Consider the following 16,407-nt stretch of genomic DNA (forward strand, 5'->3'; position numbering starts at 1 on the left):
CAATTTTCATATCTTAAGAATACCTTGGTTTGAGTTGATTTTGTTGTCTCCTATAAAAAAAGAATCCCCAGCCTTTTCAACATTTTGTTTTACTTGGCTCTTTGCTTTGCTGCTTAGGTGAGAATAAAATGTAGCTGCTGTTGTCTGTCATACCTGCATAGCTTTTTTTCAGCATGCAGCTTTTTCTTTGCTTTTTTTTGTTTTCGTGTTATAATCATCCATTTTATCTGGTTTGGGTCCTGTAGGTCTTGATTTATGCACTTTCCAGGTTGAGAACTCACCCTCCCCGTTTGGTAAGAAACTAAACAATGGATGATCCATGGTTAGAAGTAGTCATCTTTCCTAGTGGTTTTAGCTGAAAGAACTGCATGTGTAGAAACTAGTACTCCTTTACTGTGTCACTAATTCATGCTTTCATTTTCCACTCTTTCTGTGTTGTTTGAGTCTAACACGACCTATAAACTCTGCACTCCGCATTTAAGAGTACTGCGTAAAGTTTTGCTTAGAGCTTTTAAAAACCTTCCTGAGTTTTTATGTTTCGTGATACAAAACCATGCATTTTCTTGCTGCCACGGTTAATTTTTATATATTTGTAGTAGTAGTGTGTAGTTTTGATCATAGTGGTATCTTTTGTAAATTAAAAGCATTTTAACAATGTGAATATATTAAAGCATGAATAAAGCAGTCAGCATCAATCTTTTGGTTTCCACTGGATGATGATTCATCATTTTATGTAAAACACAGGTTGACAATAAGTAGAACGGCATGTTTCATTATTTTAAATTTGTTTTAAATACTGAAGTGTGTAGTTCTATTCTTTAAAGATCTTTCTCGTTTGAGAGATTTATTGGCTTCTAAAGGATATTAGGAAATTTATGTAGTAAGTTATGTTTTCTCAGTACCAACAAATCAAGTTTGTGTGATGTAACCCAGAATATTCAGTAGTTCGTTTTGAAACAGGAACTGCTATAACTTGTTTGATACCGACTACACTTCAACAGCGCTTCAGTAGATATTGAATGTAATATTACAGGAACATTTGGGGTGAACCTTAAGGTACATAAGAATGAACCATAACAACCACTGCTGTGATTGTTTTTAAAATGTGAAAAATAGTTATAGTGGAACTATATACTGAAAACTATACACTCAAAAACATGCTGTACCAGGAGTCAGTGGTTTTATTTCCCATTCTTCCAGTTGCATTCTGTTCAGTTAACATTCCTCAAACAATAGAGTAAACTGGAGGAAAATAGCGGGTGGTTTTGTTTACTTTTTCTAGTGAATGTCTTATTTTGCCTTACCTTTCAAATCTTAGAAAATCTTGGTTTAGTTGATAGCTCAGGTCTGGGGGGAAAAAAAAAAGTTTTATCTCTTTGTTCTATACCAATAGATTTTACTATTTATGTCTAACTTAATATTCTTTCTTCCTTCAGCTGGACTGGATATTGGTCCCATCTCTGATGATCCTTCTTCTCTGCCTCAGCCGAATGTCAACCAGAGTTCACGGCCATTGAGTGAAGAACAGCTGGATGGAATCCTCAGTCCAGAACTAGACAAAATGGTCACAGATGGTAATTTTTTTTTTCCTTGATCTTTGTCTTCTGGAAAATTTAAGCAGAAATTTTTCCTTTTTTTTTTTTTCCCCTCAAGTTACTCATCTCTGTGTTGTAACATACCTATTTGGACTTGGTTGCAGAATTTATTGCATCTTTTGATGATTACTCATTCTGTGTTGTCTTCACTTTGTCCAGGTGCTATTCTTGGCAAACTGTACAAAATCCCAGGTATGTGTTCTAATCTTCATTGCCTTTTATAAAACACAGTTTGTAAACAATGCCAGCCAACTCATGCACAGTGTTTTTGCAGAGCTAGGAGGAAAGGATGTTGAAGATTTGTTCACAGCTGTCTTAAGTCCAGCAACCACGCAGCCAGCTCCTTTGCCACAGCCTCCACCTCCACCACAACTTATGTCTTTGCACAGTCAGGGTACGTTCCTTTGTTACTTTCAAAACCAGCCGCCTGGTCGGGAGAGTTGTGCATCTTTTAAACACTGATGCAAAAGTAGGACGCACCTTACTTGTGCTGTTGTTAAATTGTGGAATCTGCCGCTGTTAATTTATGAAATACTATTCAAAAGCTGTTTTGAAGGAGGTATGTGATGACATGTACGTAAATATTGCTAACAGAAAAGGACAGTTACTTTAGAATTTTCTGTCATATTGGGTGTCTTATTTTAGCTGACACTTTCATAGTTTTGAAATTTGTCTGTTAGAAAGCACGTGTTGTCTTCTGATGTTACTCTTTAATTACTTTTGAGTACCTCCTCAAGGGTAAGGACAGAGTCTGTATAACAGAGATTTACCGAGTCTTAATTTTCTTTAAGAATTCAGTTAAACATATTAGCTAGTCGTACCCAAATAATAGAGAGAAGGCTGAGTAATTTTGAAATGTATTGAGGAGATTATAATTTATTTTCTTTTGTTACTACTAAAATTACCGTTAGTTGATACAGCGTATTCTTGCTCTTACATTGAAAGCAAGGGGCAGACTGATTTTATTTATTGTTGTTACCAGTAGAGCATTTATTTATTTTTAGCAATATGTATAAGCATAATTAAATGCACTTTTTTCTGATCAGACATCACCTCTAGTGGATTTTCCCTGAGCTCCTGTGAAGAGTGCCCATTCTGTTATACTGGTAGTACAAAAAGTAGTATGCAAATTGATTGCATCAGTGAATTAACCATAAGAAGAAAAATGATTGGTTTCCTGGTTGGATGAATTTCCATAAAAAGGAAAGACTTCAAAAAGTCCTAGAAAGGAGAGAGTTTAAAGCGAATAATGAGGTGATTTAGAGCAAAAGATAATACAGATATCATTGCCTGTTTCCTAGTTACTCGACTACTTGGAGATAACTTCAGCATTTGAGCTCTGTAAGAATCTTTAACTTCCCCCTGTGGGAACTGCCACAATTACAAAGTTTTATATTTATAATTTGGTTCGGTTATGGTGTAATGATCCACATGTTTCTGTGAGATAAATGCCTCAGTAATGGGAAGCTTGCATCAAGCTTCAGCAAATTCAAATAAAATTAATGCTCTCTCCTCATAAAGACATGTGATCCTGCAGTACAAACCAGAGACCTAACTCTCCATCCTGTTTATCTACCAGATCTTCACACTTACTATATGCTGTCTATTTAGCAGTTATAATAAAGCACATTCTCTGAAATTTTGAGTTACTTTCATCCAAACTTTACTTGCTGCGTAGTCTGTGTAACCTATAGACCACAAGACATCGTCCCCTAAAGCATGAGAGAATGATACTGTGTCATCCTACAGATGCATCTAATGCCTGAGCTACTTCAGTGCTTTTAAGAAAACACTGGGACACCGGTTATAATTGCACTTAAGTGACGGGGATTCAAAGGCCACTGTTAATTCTGTGTTGGAACATCTGCAAATAGCATCCGGTGGAATGAATCTGCCTGTGCCACATTTGTAATATTGTAATCAAATAAATAAAATTTTCTGCCTTCGTACTGCTAGGCTGGGCATTTAATTAGAAAATGCTGATGCTCGTTTGAGTAGATTTATCTGTTCTGTTGGTTACAAATTAGGGAGTTAGTAGATAATGAGGCTTACTTCAGTACACTGCTCAGAAGTCTCAGAAGAGATGTTTAATTCAGGTGGCTAAATTCAGGACTGAAAACAACCTTCTCCATGCTTGCTGCTTGGATCTGGGTGTAACAAATACAACAGCCTTTAAGAAAATACCTCAATATAAAGTGCGGTGCCATAGCATGGGCTACTGCAAGTTTTGGAAATTTGTTTGGAAAAAACCCTGGGTTTTCAGACAAGAAAAAAAATTTATGCAGGGATGTGATAGAGTAGAAAAGAATCCTGTAAGCTTGTAGGGAAGCAGTGTGAACTGATTGAAAATATTTTTAAAAAATCTAAGGTCAGTACTATGACGTTTTTAAGCAGTTAGTTTTTCATTAGGTGAGATATCATTTCTTCACTGAAAACTTCCACCACTACCTTTAAAGTAGTCACCCTTTAAAACAGTAATTTAAACTTCTTTCCAGGAGAGAATGCATTTCCAAGAATGCCCCTTATGAATGGTCTGATCGGCCCTAACCCTCATCTCCCTCACACAGCTTTGGCTGCTGGAGGTGGCCTGGGCACTTTCTCTCCAATTACACAGCAGCCATACACCGATACCAGGTAAGTCAAGGCGAGAAGAAAAAAAACCCTATTGTTTAGCATTTATCACTTGGGGGGTGGTGTTGTTACTAATACTGGGAACTTATTAGTATTTAACTACTTCTTGACAGCCACTACCGAAACTTCTGTGTTCTTGCAGCCTGTTTGCTACTGAAATAGCAAACAAAATAAGTACTTTGCTAATTTTATTTTCTTTTTTTTATACTGAGACCAATATATCTATAAAACAGAACCTTTTCTGATTTATCAGGGATAAGAATCCAACTTTCAATCCAATGGTAAGTGATCCGAACAGCTCATGGGCACCATCTGCTCCACCTTTGGAAGGTGAAGGCGATACAATGTCCAATGCCCAAAGAAGCACTCTGAAGTGGGAAAAAGAAGAAGCTTTGGGTGAAATGGCCACAGTCGCACCTGTTCTCTATACAAATATCAACTTCCCTAACCTGAAGGAAGAATTCCCAGGTGAGTGATTTGCTGTAAAGTTAAACATTTTATGGAATTTATGCATCTCGATTTGAAAGAGTGTGAAATAGACTTAACAAAGCCCATGTATTAATGCGTTTTTTTGATCGCAGACTGGGCTACAAGAGTGAAGCAGATTGCTAAACTGTGGAGGAAGGCAAGCTCGCAGGAGAGGGCTCCATATGTGGTAAGAACGATTACCACCTGCATTCACATACTTCCAGCAAACATGTATTTCATTTATAAGGTTTTAATTTTTTTAAAAAATAAATTAAGTTCTGGGATTAGTGAAAGTTCACTTGCTCCGAGAACGCCTTTGTAATTTAACTCTGAATACTTCTACCTGTATTCTTTGCTTTTCGGTGTTGGAATAAACTGTGTTAGTATTGTGCATTCTAAAGATACCAGCTGGGAAGAGAACATTTGTGGTTCCCACTGCCTCTTTGCCACATTTGATTCATGCCTCAAGTCTTATTTGCTTTGTCTCTTTCTTCACAGGATCTCACCAGTTTCTTCAGAAGGATAATAACAAATCATTGTGTGACTTTCCTCTCTTTCATCTTCCCCTCTCACTGGTCTTTTCTTTTTTTCCTCCATTAGAGTTGCTGAAGTCTTTCACCTGTTGAACTAACCATACCAGAGGTGTCAGTGCTCACATCCCTACTTTCCTCATTTCCTTCTACTCCTGTGTTCTTGCCTCACTGTTCCCTTTCACTACTTACTCTCTTCTCTTGCTTTGCAGTGGAAACTCCTTTGATAACTTCCAGGTTATGGGGAGTGGGAAGGACTCTGTTTTTCTCTCCAAAAGCATTCACCTTCTTCACATCTGAGTGAAGTGAACATTCAAAGGGTGACCCTTATGCTTTGTTGACACCTCTTGTTGAAGCCTGTCCACAGCCAAATCTCAGAACCTATATTATTCATTCTCTTTGACCTTCCCAGCCATTGTTAGCAAATGTACTTTTCTTTAATTTCCTGTCATATCTCCATTCTCTCCTGATTCTCAACTTTTCTTTGTTCCTTCACAACAGCAGTTGGATGATCATTCTTAGTTTTGTAGATTGCTGTGGATTTCGCAGGGTTTTCAGTCTCTTAGCCTCCTCCCCCACCTGCACTTTTTTAATATAGTCCCATTAGTAAGCAAATTTGGTTCCCTTGCATGTTGATGACTCAGAGCTTAACAGTACCAACATCATCTCCTACTGTCCAAATTTTAAAAATCCCCTTTGTCTGGTCTTGACAGCTTCTAGAGGATAAATCATTACTCCAAACTAAACGTGGAAAGTGGAGTTCTTGATCTTTCTGAACCCCATTCCACTTGAAAGAATAATTCTCTGTTGGCTTCTTTGTGTCACTGAGGCGTCGTCATTACTCTGCTTTTTATTCTGGCCTTTAACTTAAGCACCTTTGGAGCTCTACGTCACCTTGTCCATGCTATATTTAATCTTGGTGATTCCTTCTGTTTAGTATTTATAAGATACTATTCACTTACATGGGTGGATTTTTATCCAGGCATTTATCACTTTACAATTATTTCTGTTACTGACTTTTTTCTTTTTCATTGCTCTTAACAAATGCAGTCCTGTTCTCCTGATGGATATCCAGAAAACAGCTGCAAAAACTATTTCCTTCATGTTCGGGAGGAGGGTGCATGCAAATGCACACACATGAATACATGAGTATTTGCATAGCAAGAGCAGTTTTTTTCTCACAGAAATTACAGTCTGTGCACTCCTGCCATCCCACTGTTGCTAGAGTGTTCCTGGCATTGTACACGCAAGAAGCTGCTGTGGTACCTCTCCTGAGGGACTTACACTCTGTGGGGATGAGTAAAGGCTGCCTTAGAAATGAAATTCAGAGGACCATTAGTAAATTTTCACTGTAGGCTTTTTACTTTCTGTAGTGTGCACAATCCCATTGCTTATAGGGGACAATAACACTAATTTTTCTACTGCTGTGACACTGGTGCTTTCATCCATGTCACTGTTTCATTGTTGGAGGGGAAGGATTAAAGCCTTTTCTGCTAGGCAACCCCTACTTGACAACTGCAAATAAAATTGTGAAAAAAAAGATGTGTGGGTTTGATTCAGCAAAGGAATCGCAGCCTAGATTGGTGGTAAAATAGACTCTTTGAACCTTCCATTAGATGCTTTAAAGTGTCAGTATGGCTGTAAAATGCCTCATTGAAGAGGAATTGCCGTTCTTCCATCCAATTTTTCCTGATCCATAAGCCCATATCCTATGTTTATACTGCTAACTTAACACAGACTGAGATCTATAGAGGCTGTTTAATGGAGTAGACTGTATTTTTCTTGTCATTGAAGTTCTCCACATTAGTGGCCTTTATTGATCCAAACATCATCTGCTGTGCTTGTGTGTTCAGATTGCAGACCACACCAGTATGTGATTTGAAAGGTAAACTGGTGGGGTTCATGCTTTCTTGGCACAGCACAGAACCTGAGCGGACATTCCTAATGTACAGAAAACCTGTATTGCTAATAACTCCTTAGTTCTTTCTGAGTATGTGAAATGCAGAGTTTCTGTAGAGATGAGGTATTTTCAGGTTTTAATTCCTTTTAAAGAGAATAATTCAGTTTTCACAAGCATGCGTATGATTAAAACAGGCTGTACCAGTAACTTGGTGGTACGATTTGTAGGAATAACACATGCAGAGTACACACGTAGCAGAAGAAAATAAGGCTAACTACTTTTTTTTTTTAAATCTTTTTCCCAGCAAAAAGCCAGAGATAATAGAGCTGCTTTGCGCATCAATAAAGTACAGATGTCAAATGACTCCATGAAAAGGCAGCAGCAACAGGATAGCATTGATCCTAGCTCACGCATCGACTCCGACCTCTTTAAAGATCCATTAAAACAGAGGGAATCGGAACATGAGCAGGAATGGAAATTCAGACAGGTGTGTTGCATTTAGGGCGTTCTGTTATTTTTCTTCCAGCTTTTTATTGCCTTCTTGGAATCTGTTGTAATAAAATCAATTTTAATCTTTCTTTGTAGAAGAGTGTAAAGTCAGCCATTCTGCGTAGGAAGAAAAGAGATGCTATCAGAAGAGAAGCTGCTTGTAAATGTTAGAAAACTTTATTTTAAAACTTTGACTCTTAAATCCTGCCTATTATGGAAATAGGTTATTCTTTCTCTATATGGCTGGCTAGCGCAGTAGTTTGTTTTTATATACCCTATATTGCAGACTACTGCTTCAAACTGGGCTGGTTGTCTCTTGGAGCCCGTTTGCCTCACATCAGTGCTGCATCAGTCAGTAACCTTTTGTCTTCAAAGAATGAGGTTGGAAAGCAGTGCTGCTCTTTAGGCAACCTGGGAAATGCTTCTTCTCAGGCAGTCAACGTGCATGTCAGGGTTATTGAGCTTTACATATAGCTAGACCCTGTGCTCCCATTGCATTTAAAGTTTGCAATTTACGATTATTTATAATTGATCTTTGACGTGTCCTAAAGTTTTAAGTATAGATTGAGGCGTCAGAAAGATTTTATATATCCTGGACTTACAAGTGTAACCTTTTTCCTCATAATTTTGAAACAGCAAATGCGGCAAAAAAGTAAGCAACAAGCCAAAATAGAAGCCACGCAGAAGCTTGAACAAGTGAAAAACGAGCAGCAGCAACAGCAGCAGCAACAGCAGCAGCAGCAGTTTGGTTCACAACAGCTTCTGAACCAGTCTGGCTCAGACACCCCGAGCAGTGGGATCCAGAGCCCCTTAACACCACAGGCTGGCAATGGCAGTATGTCTCCTGCACAGCAGACATTCCATAAGGATCTATTTACAAAGCAGCCGCTACCTGCTACCCCTACATCAGCATCCTCAGATGACGTGTTCCTAAAACCACAAGCCCCACCCCCTACTCCGACTCGAATCCCAGTACACGATTCACTGTCTCAGTCTCAGACTCCTCAGACATCATCACAACAGATGTTTTCTCCAGGTTCCGCAAACACAAGACCTCCATCTCCAATGGATCCGTATGCTAAAATGGTGGGAACACCTAGACCAGCACCCATTAACCAAAACTTTGTTAGAAGAAATACCATTGCACCATTAGATACCTGTGCACCCCAGTCATCCATATCTAGGCCCATTCAGGTAACTGAACCATCAGGAAGCAGGCCTTCACCGGTCAGGGATTCGTGTTCTTCATCTCCAGGTAGCAGTGATCCCTATGCAAAACCACCAGACACACCCAGGCCTGTCATGGCATCAGAGCAGTTCTCCAAACCACTGGGGGTCCCGAGATCACCCATAGTTATGGAACAGTCAGGGAAGGTTCCTTTAACAGCTGGGAGCAGTGATCCATTTACTAAGCCGGCTCCTAGAACTGACACGTTTCAGAGACAGAGGGTAACTTCTGCTGATGCTTATGCACGGCCACCATTGACTCCGACTCCTGCTCCTGCTGACGGTAGCCCTGGACCTTTTAAAACTCCTATGCGCCCACCTCAGTCCCCGCAAGATCCTTACGCGTCGATGCCAGCTACGCCAAGGCGCGTTGCTGTGGATCCGTATGAAAGGCCCGCTTTGACACCAAGGCCAGTGGATAACTTTTCCCATAATCAGCCTAATGATCCGTACAGCCAGCCTCCCCTCACTCCCCATCCTGCCATAAAGGAGACTTTTGCCCATCCACCCCGGATAGTGCGGCAACAGAGTGATTCTTTCCCTCAGTCTGGACCCATTTCAAGGCCAGCTTCTCAGGACCCTTACTCCCAGCCTCCAGGTACTCCTCGGCCGGTTGCTGACCCTTATGCCCAACCTCCAGGAACTCCTCGGCCCTCCACAGTTGATCCATATATGCAGCAACCACCAACACCAAGACCTGCTCAGCCAGCGGATTTGTTTGCTCAGTCCCCAGCTAATCAGAGACATTCTGATCCATACGCCCAACCTCCTGGAACACCAAGGCCAGTTCTCAGTGATCCTTATTCTCAGCAACCAGCAACTCCAAGGCCAGGAATTCCAGAGAGTTTTAACAGACCTGCTATGACAAGACCAGGACTCGTACCGAATAGGGATCCTTTCCTGCAGACACCACAGAACAGGTTGCAGGGCACTTTTGTCAGGCCATCAGATCCATGTTCTCAGACTCCCAGACCTGCAGGACCTGCAATAACGGATTCATTTAGCCATGGTCCAGCTGCTCCAGCACGTGACCCATATGATCAACCACCAATGACTCCAAGACCTCAGCCAGAATCTTTTGGAACTAGTCAACTGGCCCACGATGCTGCTGAACAGCCACGGCCTGGATCTGAGGGCAACTTCAGTGCATCTGGAAGTTCTCCAATGAGTTCTCAAGGACAACAATTTCCCAAAGTTTCACAAGTTCCTGGCCCAGCACCCACTACAGGAGTAACAGATACACAGAATACCATGAATATGTCTCAAGCAGATACTGAGAAGTTAAGACAGGTGAGAATAATGTTTAATACTCATGGTATTATGTCTTGGTTTGAAAGACAGGTGTCTGGGGAGGAAGGCAGGAGCCTCCCTTGAAATGGAAAATGCAACCCCCTTCCCTCGAAATTATAATTTGAAATTAACAGGCCTTCAGGCAAAGATATGGGGAATAGGAATAACAGTTCTTTACTAATATATATATATATATAACACAAGGCAGGGAAAAAACAAAACAACCCACTGGTTTACACTGACAGAGTCAGAAATACAACCTGACACCCTGTTAGGGTGGCAGTAGCAGTCTGATAAGATGCTGGCTGCAGTCCTCCTGAAGCGATGGATGTAGTTCTGTGGAAGCAGCGATCAGGTAAAAGAGTCTGGTCTTCCTCCGAAGGTCCAGTGGTAGGTAGGTAGCTCTTGTCCTCTGGAACTCCAGTGGGGGGAAAAGCTCCTCTGGGAATCCAGTGGAAGAAGGCTGCTAGGGTGTTCAAAATCTCCGTTTTTATTTGGCATGGACTGCTTGGCTCCTTCCCCCCGGGCGGAGCATCTCACAATGGGATGGGGAGTCGTGAGGCAGTTCCTTGATGGGCCATTAACAGGAGATAGCCCAGGAGCGAGTTATCGATGGGTCAGGCGATAAGGCATTGTTGTGCCCAGTAACAGGAGATAGTCCAGAGGGGGGAGGCAGGGAGCACCGCCCCACCTGGTCTCCACAGCTCCTGAAGATGGTAATAGAATACTTTTTTTTTTTTTTTCCTTTTGGCACATTTTGCACTGTAACCTAGGACATATTAAAATGTCATAAGTAGAAGAATTTCACCCATTCTTGTTGAAATTTGAAGTTTCTTGCAGTTAACATAGGTGTATAACATAGCATTATCTTCATTCACTTAGTATGTTGATTTAGTCCTCCTGGGTAGAACCACAATATACAGAATATAGAAACATCAGTAATTTTTAAGGAGTTTGGACAAAATCCAAAAAAAGGAAGCAAAGGCCATCTTTGAAGCCACTGAAGATGCAGATAATTGGTCTGTAATAGCTCTTTTATCTACAGTGTGAGGAAAAAAAACCCACCTTGAAAGGACAATTAATTGTATCCTATAGTAGATGAGACATAGAACTGATTGTCAGTGACTTGTTCACTGTTTGAAAAAGGGAGCATAGGCAAAGATCTCAGACGAGACATCTAACTTTTCAGTTGGCTGATGTGTTGAGGTGAATCCTGCCATTGGTCACTGGTCGCTCTTCTTGAGGCACATTCACTCCAGGTTTTTTAATCAATGAATGTTTGGCAAACAGTTCTTGCTGAGACATAGAATTACATTCAACTTGTGCAGAGCTGCTCAGTCTTTTGTAAGAAGTGGATTTAGCAGAAAAATTGGTAGTATTTATCATGCAGAGTCAGAGTAAGTTCTGCAGCTTTGGTGTGAACCTCTTGCTGAAGATTCTTCAGTGGACCTCTGGTTGCCTTTCATCCTCAGAATGTACTTTCTCATGAGGTAAAAGGGCCTGCATTGTTGGAATAGAAAAAGGAAAAGAGAGTTACTTATATGTTAATTAGTAAAATGTGTTCACGCCATACACTTTAACAAGAGGTCTGGAGATTAAGTTGCATTACCAGCATCTTGCACCGTTTGATCCCTCTTCTAATTTCTGAGGTAATTATGGTTGTTTATAATATTTTTCTGTAGCGATTGAAGAATTTCTTTCCTCCAAAAGGTTTAACCTAGCAGAGTGTAACACTTCAAAATATGTCAATTGCAGTGTCAAGCACAATGATATTTTTTTGTTTAAACAGCGCCAGAAATTACGTGAAATTATTCTACAGCAACAGCAGCAGAAGAAGAATGCGGTTCGTCAGGAAAAAGCCTTGCAGGATGCAGCAACTCCTAGCCATGCTGCTCCTCTTCAGCATTGGCAGCAAGACAACTTAAATCAAATTTTTAACCGCCCTCCTCCTCCGTATCCTGGGAATATTAGGTCCTCCATGGTCCCTCCGGGTGGGCCAAGGTTCACCGTATACCCAAAAGACCAACGTGGACCATTTCCTGGTGATGGGCAGTTCAATAGACCCCAGTTTCCAGGTGATATGAGTGCCATGGGGATGAGACCTCACGGTCTTAGGTAAGCTCTGTGATCTCTTGAAACCAGGATATTACAGGAGTAATTGTACATTTACAGAAATTGTTAGATAAAGGGTTTTTGGTGGGGTTTTTTTGATTATTTGTGTTGTCTACAGTAGCTGGTAATCTTCCTGAAGTCAGTAGGTACAGTGAGTTTTCCTGTAAGCATCTGTGACATCAGAATGTTTATTTTACACTAACACTGTTTCACACTGTCTTTTGTTGGGAATTGATCAGAAATAAAAATGGAGAAACTGCAATACTTGTGAAAGTTACGTGTCCTGAAAGATCTTGTCGCCCATGGTATTGGGGCGTTTCTTCTTTTTAAAAGTGAAAGATCTGACTTTAGCTTTGGTGTCTTAATAATGGATAAATGTAATATTCTTGGTTTCGTTTACAATGAATATGAGATCAAATGTCAACTTCTGTCTGTGCCATTTTTGCAGTGAATACTATGATGTAAAATGAATATCAGTATTGACCTAAATTGTCATCTCAGGAATTATTATTTCCAATATTTTGGATTTATTTCAGTAATTTCTAAATCCACACAAAATTATTTTTTATGCTGAGTTGCATTAACATGCAGTTTAGTTATGAAGATGGTACTTAATGCCAGAGTTTTCTATCCATTATTATTATTGGAATTGAAAACAGGTTGTTTATTAAACATAATTAAAGCAATTATTTTATTGTAGTCATAAAGCTCATTTAAATGTAAGCATAATTAGTCAAAATATTTATTTAAATATCTTAATGAATGCATCATGTAAAGCATTTTGGTGAATAGTTATTTAGTCAAATATGCCAGACTAGGCAGTCCTGAAAAAAAAGATTATTTAGTCTTTCATACTCTATTTTAGATACGGGTTTCCAGGAGGTGGCCATGGTCCACCATCAGGTCAAGAACGTTTCCTTGGTCCTCAGCAGCCAATGCAACGCCCTGGAGTTCCACCACAGCTGAGAAGATCTCTGTCTATTGATATGCCTCGGCCAGTGAACAATCCGCAGATAAATAATGCATCTGGGATCTCTCAACATTTTCCTCCACAGGGAATTCCAGTTCAGCAGCACAATATATTGGGTCAGGCATTCATCGAGTTACGTCACAGAGCTCCTGACGGGAGGCCAAGGCTGCCTTTTAATCCTTCTGCTCCAAATGTTATGGATGCAGCAGCACAACATCAACGACATGCAGGGTTTATACCCAGGCAGGAGTTTCCGGGCCCAAGACAGGCAGAACCACTGAGACATAATTCTCAAGGTATACCTAACCAGTTGCAGATGTCTGCAAGTTTGGAGCATATGTCTCAATCCCAGCAGGATCAAATCAATCCTGACAACCCACCTGCACTTGTAATACGTTCTCTAAGTCATCCACCTGTTGCTGATGCATTCCCAGGACCATCGTTGTCTACATCTGCACCAAGTGATGAATCTGCAAATTTACAGATTGCCAGCCAGCCAAGTGATGGTCTAGAAGAAAAGCTTGATCCTGATGATCCTGCTGTGAAAGACTTGGATGTGAAAGACCTTGATGGAGTTGAAGTCAAGGATTTAGATGATGAGGATCTGGAAAATTTGAATCTAGACACAGAAGATGGGAAAGGAGATGAACTGGACACTCTAGATAATTTGGAAACCAATGATCCTCACCTTGATGATCTTCTGAGATCCGGGGAATTTGATATAATTGCATACACAGACCCAGACCTTGATGTGGGGGATAAGAAAGGAATGTTTAATGAAGAACTAGACCTTAGTGTCCCCATCGATGACAAACTAGATATCCAGAGCAAGACAGAAGAACCAAAACAGAAAGAACAAGGTGTTAGAACCGTTTCTCCTCCTAAGACCCAGTCTCCACAGAAGAAATCTGCTACCGAAAATGAAATTAAAACAGAAGTACTTTCCCCAAACATTCAGGAGGAAAAGAAGAATGAAAATGAAAAAAGTGATGGAAATGCTGAATCCATGAGTACTCAACAGGCTGCTGAAGTGGAGTTAAAGGATGGAGAAAAGGCTCCGGCGCAGCCTGCTAACCCAGAATTCCCTGACAAAACCACTGCTGTTCCTAGTCAAGAAACAACTGTGCCTAGTCCAGATGCTCAGGGATCTGCTCCCCTGCCTGTTCAAGGAGCAGTAAGTTCCTGCAGTATTTCTGGGTCCACGCCAGTCCTCTCAAGCTTGCTAGCTAATGAAAGCTCAGATAATGCTGAAGCAAGGACTCTAGGCTCTCCATCTCAGTCTTTGCCAACGACACAAATGAACCATACAACAGGTATTCCACAAACACTAATGACACCTGGTGGACAGATCTTGGAAAACACTTTAAATTCAAATTTAGCCATGGTTCCACGAATGAACCATAATTTTTCTCAAGGGTCACCAAATCCAGGATTTATTCAGAGTCAGTCATCTAATCATAATTTTGGGACAGGACAGACATCTAATCAAACTGTGGCTGTAACAAACCGTCCTGGTCCTAGTGGCATATCTGGCCCCCAACAGATAATGCTCCCTCAACCTTTAGCTCAACAACAAAATCGAGAGAGACCACTTCTGCTAGAGGAGCAGCCGCTTCTTCTGCAGGACCTTTTGGATCAAGAAAGACAGGAGCAGCAGCAGCAACGACAGATGCAAGCCATGATTCGCCAACGTTCGGAGCCATTTTTCCCCAATATTGGTATGTGGGTGACCTATTTGTTGATGTTCTGGTTAGTTTTTTTTGAAAACACAACAATAAATAGTTAAATAATCCATAGCACTGAAAGAAGCATGTAGATATGTGGAGCTTGAAGGTGACATAACAAAAAGCAACCTGCTTAGTAGGTATAGTGGGAATATGGAAATTGAGCATGTAGCTAGAATTCTGAACTCCATGGTAAGGCTTCTGTTGACATTACCAGGATCAGGGTAACTGCATTACTGCTGATTTTTCTGACATCAGCTCTGGTGCATATTCCCTTTATTCTTCAGGTTCTCATATGTGATATGGAGTGAATACACCCCTTGTAAACAAAATTAAATGGTCAAGTGTGATAGCTGACCTTTTGATATTTGATCTATCAGTTGTCTCGTTATGGTTTTGTTAGAGTTTTTTGCAGTGTCTCAAGGAGAGGGATCATCAAAAGGTGTATTATTAACTCACAATCTAGGCAAGGCCCAGAAACATCACAAATAATTCTGCACGTACTAAAAGCATTTAAGATTTCCTGTTTAATATGACATAGCAGTCTGAGCATTCAGATCAGGACCCATCGCTGTCATTTAGTATTAATGAAATAGGAAATTTTGAGAAGCGTGTTAGTTTTAACTACACTGGCCCTCAAGGCTGTTGGTTCAAAAGACAAATTTAACCTCCCCCCTGAGTCCCAGTTCCGTATTTGTAGTGTGGCTAGAACGTGCTGCAGCCACCCCAAGTGGCTAAGATGACCTCGAGAGGTCCCTTCGAACCTCGGCCCTTCTGTGCTCCCATTTATCCTGCCCTGCGAGATAGCGCAGTGGCAGAGTTCACCATGCTTATGGTCTTTTCAGGTGCTGGATGGGGTGTGTGCCTTTCTGCCTCTAGTGCTGCTGGCCATTACAGAGAGACCAGACCATTGTCTTAGTACGTTAGTGGTGGTGTGTCCGTTTTGCCAGCTGAACTCACAGAAACACTTCTTCATGATTCTTAAACCTATAAATAGAATTTGTTAATCCATTGGGTCATAGGCCAGATGTGGTCTAGAGCCCTTCTCAGACTGACCTGCTTTTCTTTGCATGTTGTGGCTGAAAACAAGGGCAGTTTCTTCTGGAGTCGCTTTCCTTAGGGGGTGTATGAAACTACATATTAACAATGAATTTCAAAGTGAAGAGGACAAGTAATGTGAAATATTAATGCAATTATGTTGTTTTACTGTTGATTTATGCATGAGCTAGATCTAAACAAGTCAGTTCCAGTTAATAACTTACAATGTTCAGCTATGTAATTCACTCTCACTGTTTTCCTTTTATAGATTTTGATGCAATTACTGATCCTATAATGAAAGCAAAAATGGTAGCTCTTAAGGGGATCAATAAAGTCATGGCGCAGAGTAACATGGGGATGCCACCAATGGTTATGAACAGGTAGGTAACACTTGATACCATTCTTTATGGCCACAAAATGAAAAAGAAGATGC

The 16,407-nt window shown here is 40.6% G+C and overlaps 1 protein-coding gene across 5 annotated transcripts in view; it reads left to right on the plus strand.

The window, feature by feature from the left end:
* KMT2C (lysine methyltransferase 2C) overlaps nt 1–16,407 on the plus strand; it is a 207,159-nt gene that overhangs the window by 164,661 nt on the left and 26,091 nt on the right. For all 5 annotated transcript variants that reach the window (XM_086466929.1, XM_086466926.1, XM_086466927.1 and 2 more), the window contains 12 exons: nt 246–293; nt 1,437–1,574; nt 1,755–1,787; nt 1,870–1,989; nt 4,091–4,229; nt 4,480–4,694; nt 4,808–4,881; nt 7,429–7,611; nt 8,250–10,130; nt 11,920–12,245; nt 13,108–14,930; nt 16,243–16,354. In XM_086466929.1, coding sequence (XP_086323055.1) covers nt 246–293; nt 1,437–1,574; nt 1,755–1,787; nt 1,870–1,989; nt 4,091–4,229; nt 4,480–4,694; nt 4,808–4,881; nt 7,429–7,611; nt 8,250–10,130; nt 11,920–12,245; nt 13,108–14,930; nt 16,243–16,354 — 5,092 coding nt within the window. The remainder of the gene's footprint in view (nt 1–245; nt 294–1,436; nt 1,575–1,754; nt 1,788–1,869; nt 1,990–4,090; nt 4,230–4,479; nt 4,695–4,807; nt 4,882–7,428; nt 7,612–8,249; nt 10,131–11,919; nt 12,246–13,107; nt 14,931–16,242; nt 16,355–16,407) is intronic.

The sequence above is a fragment of the Leptosomus discolor genome, chromosome 6, assembly GCF_034619465.1.
Source record: "Leptosomus discolor isolate bLepDis1 chromosome 6, bLepDis1.hap2, whole genome shotgun sequence".
Taxonomy (NCBI): domain Eukaryota; kingdom Metazoa; phylum Chordata; class Aves; order Leptosomiformes; family Leptosomidae; genus Leptosomus; species Leptosomus discolor.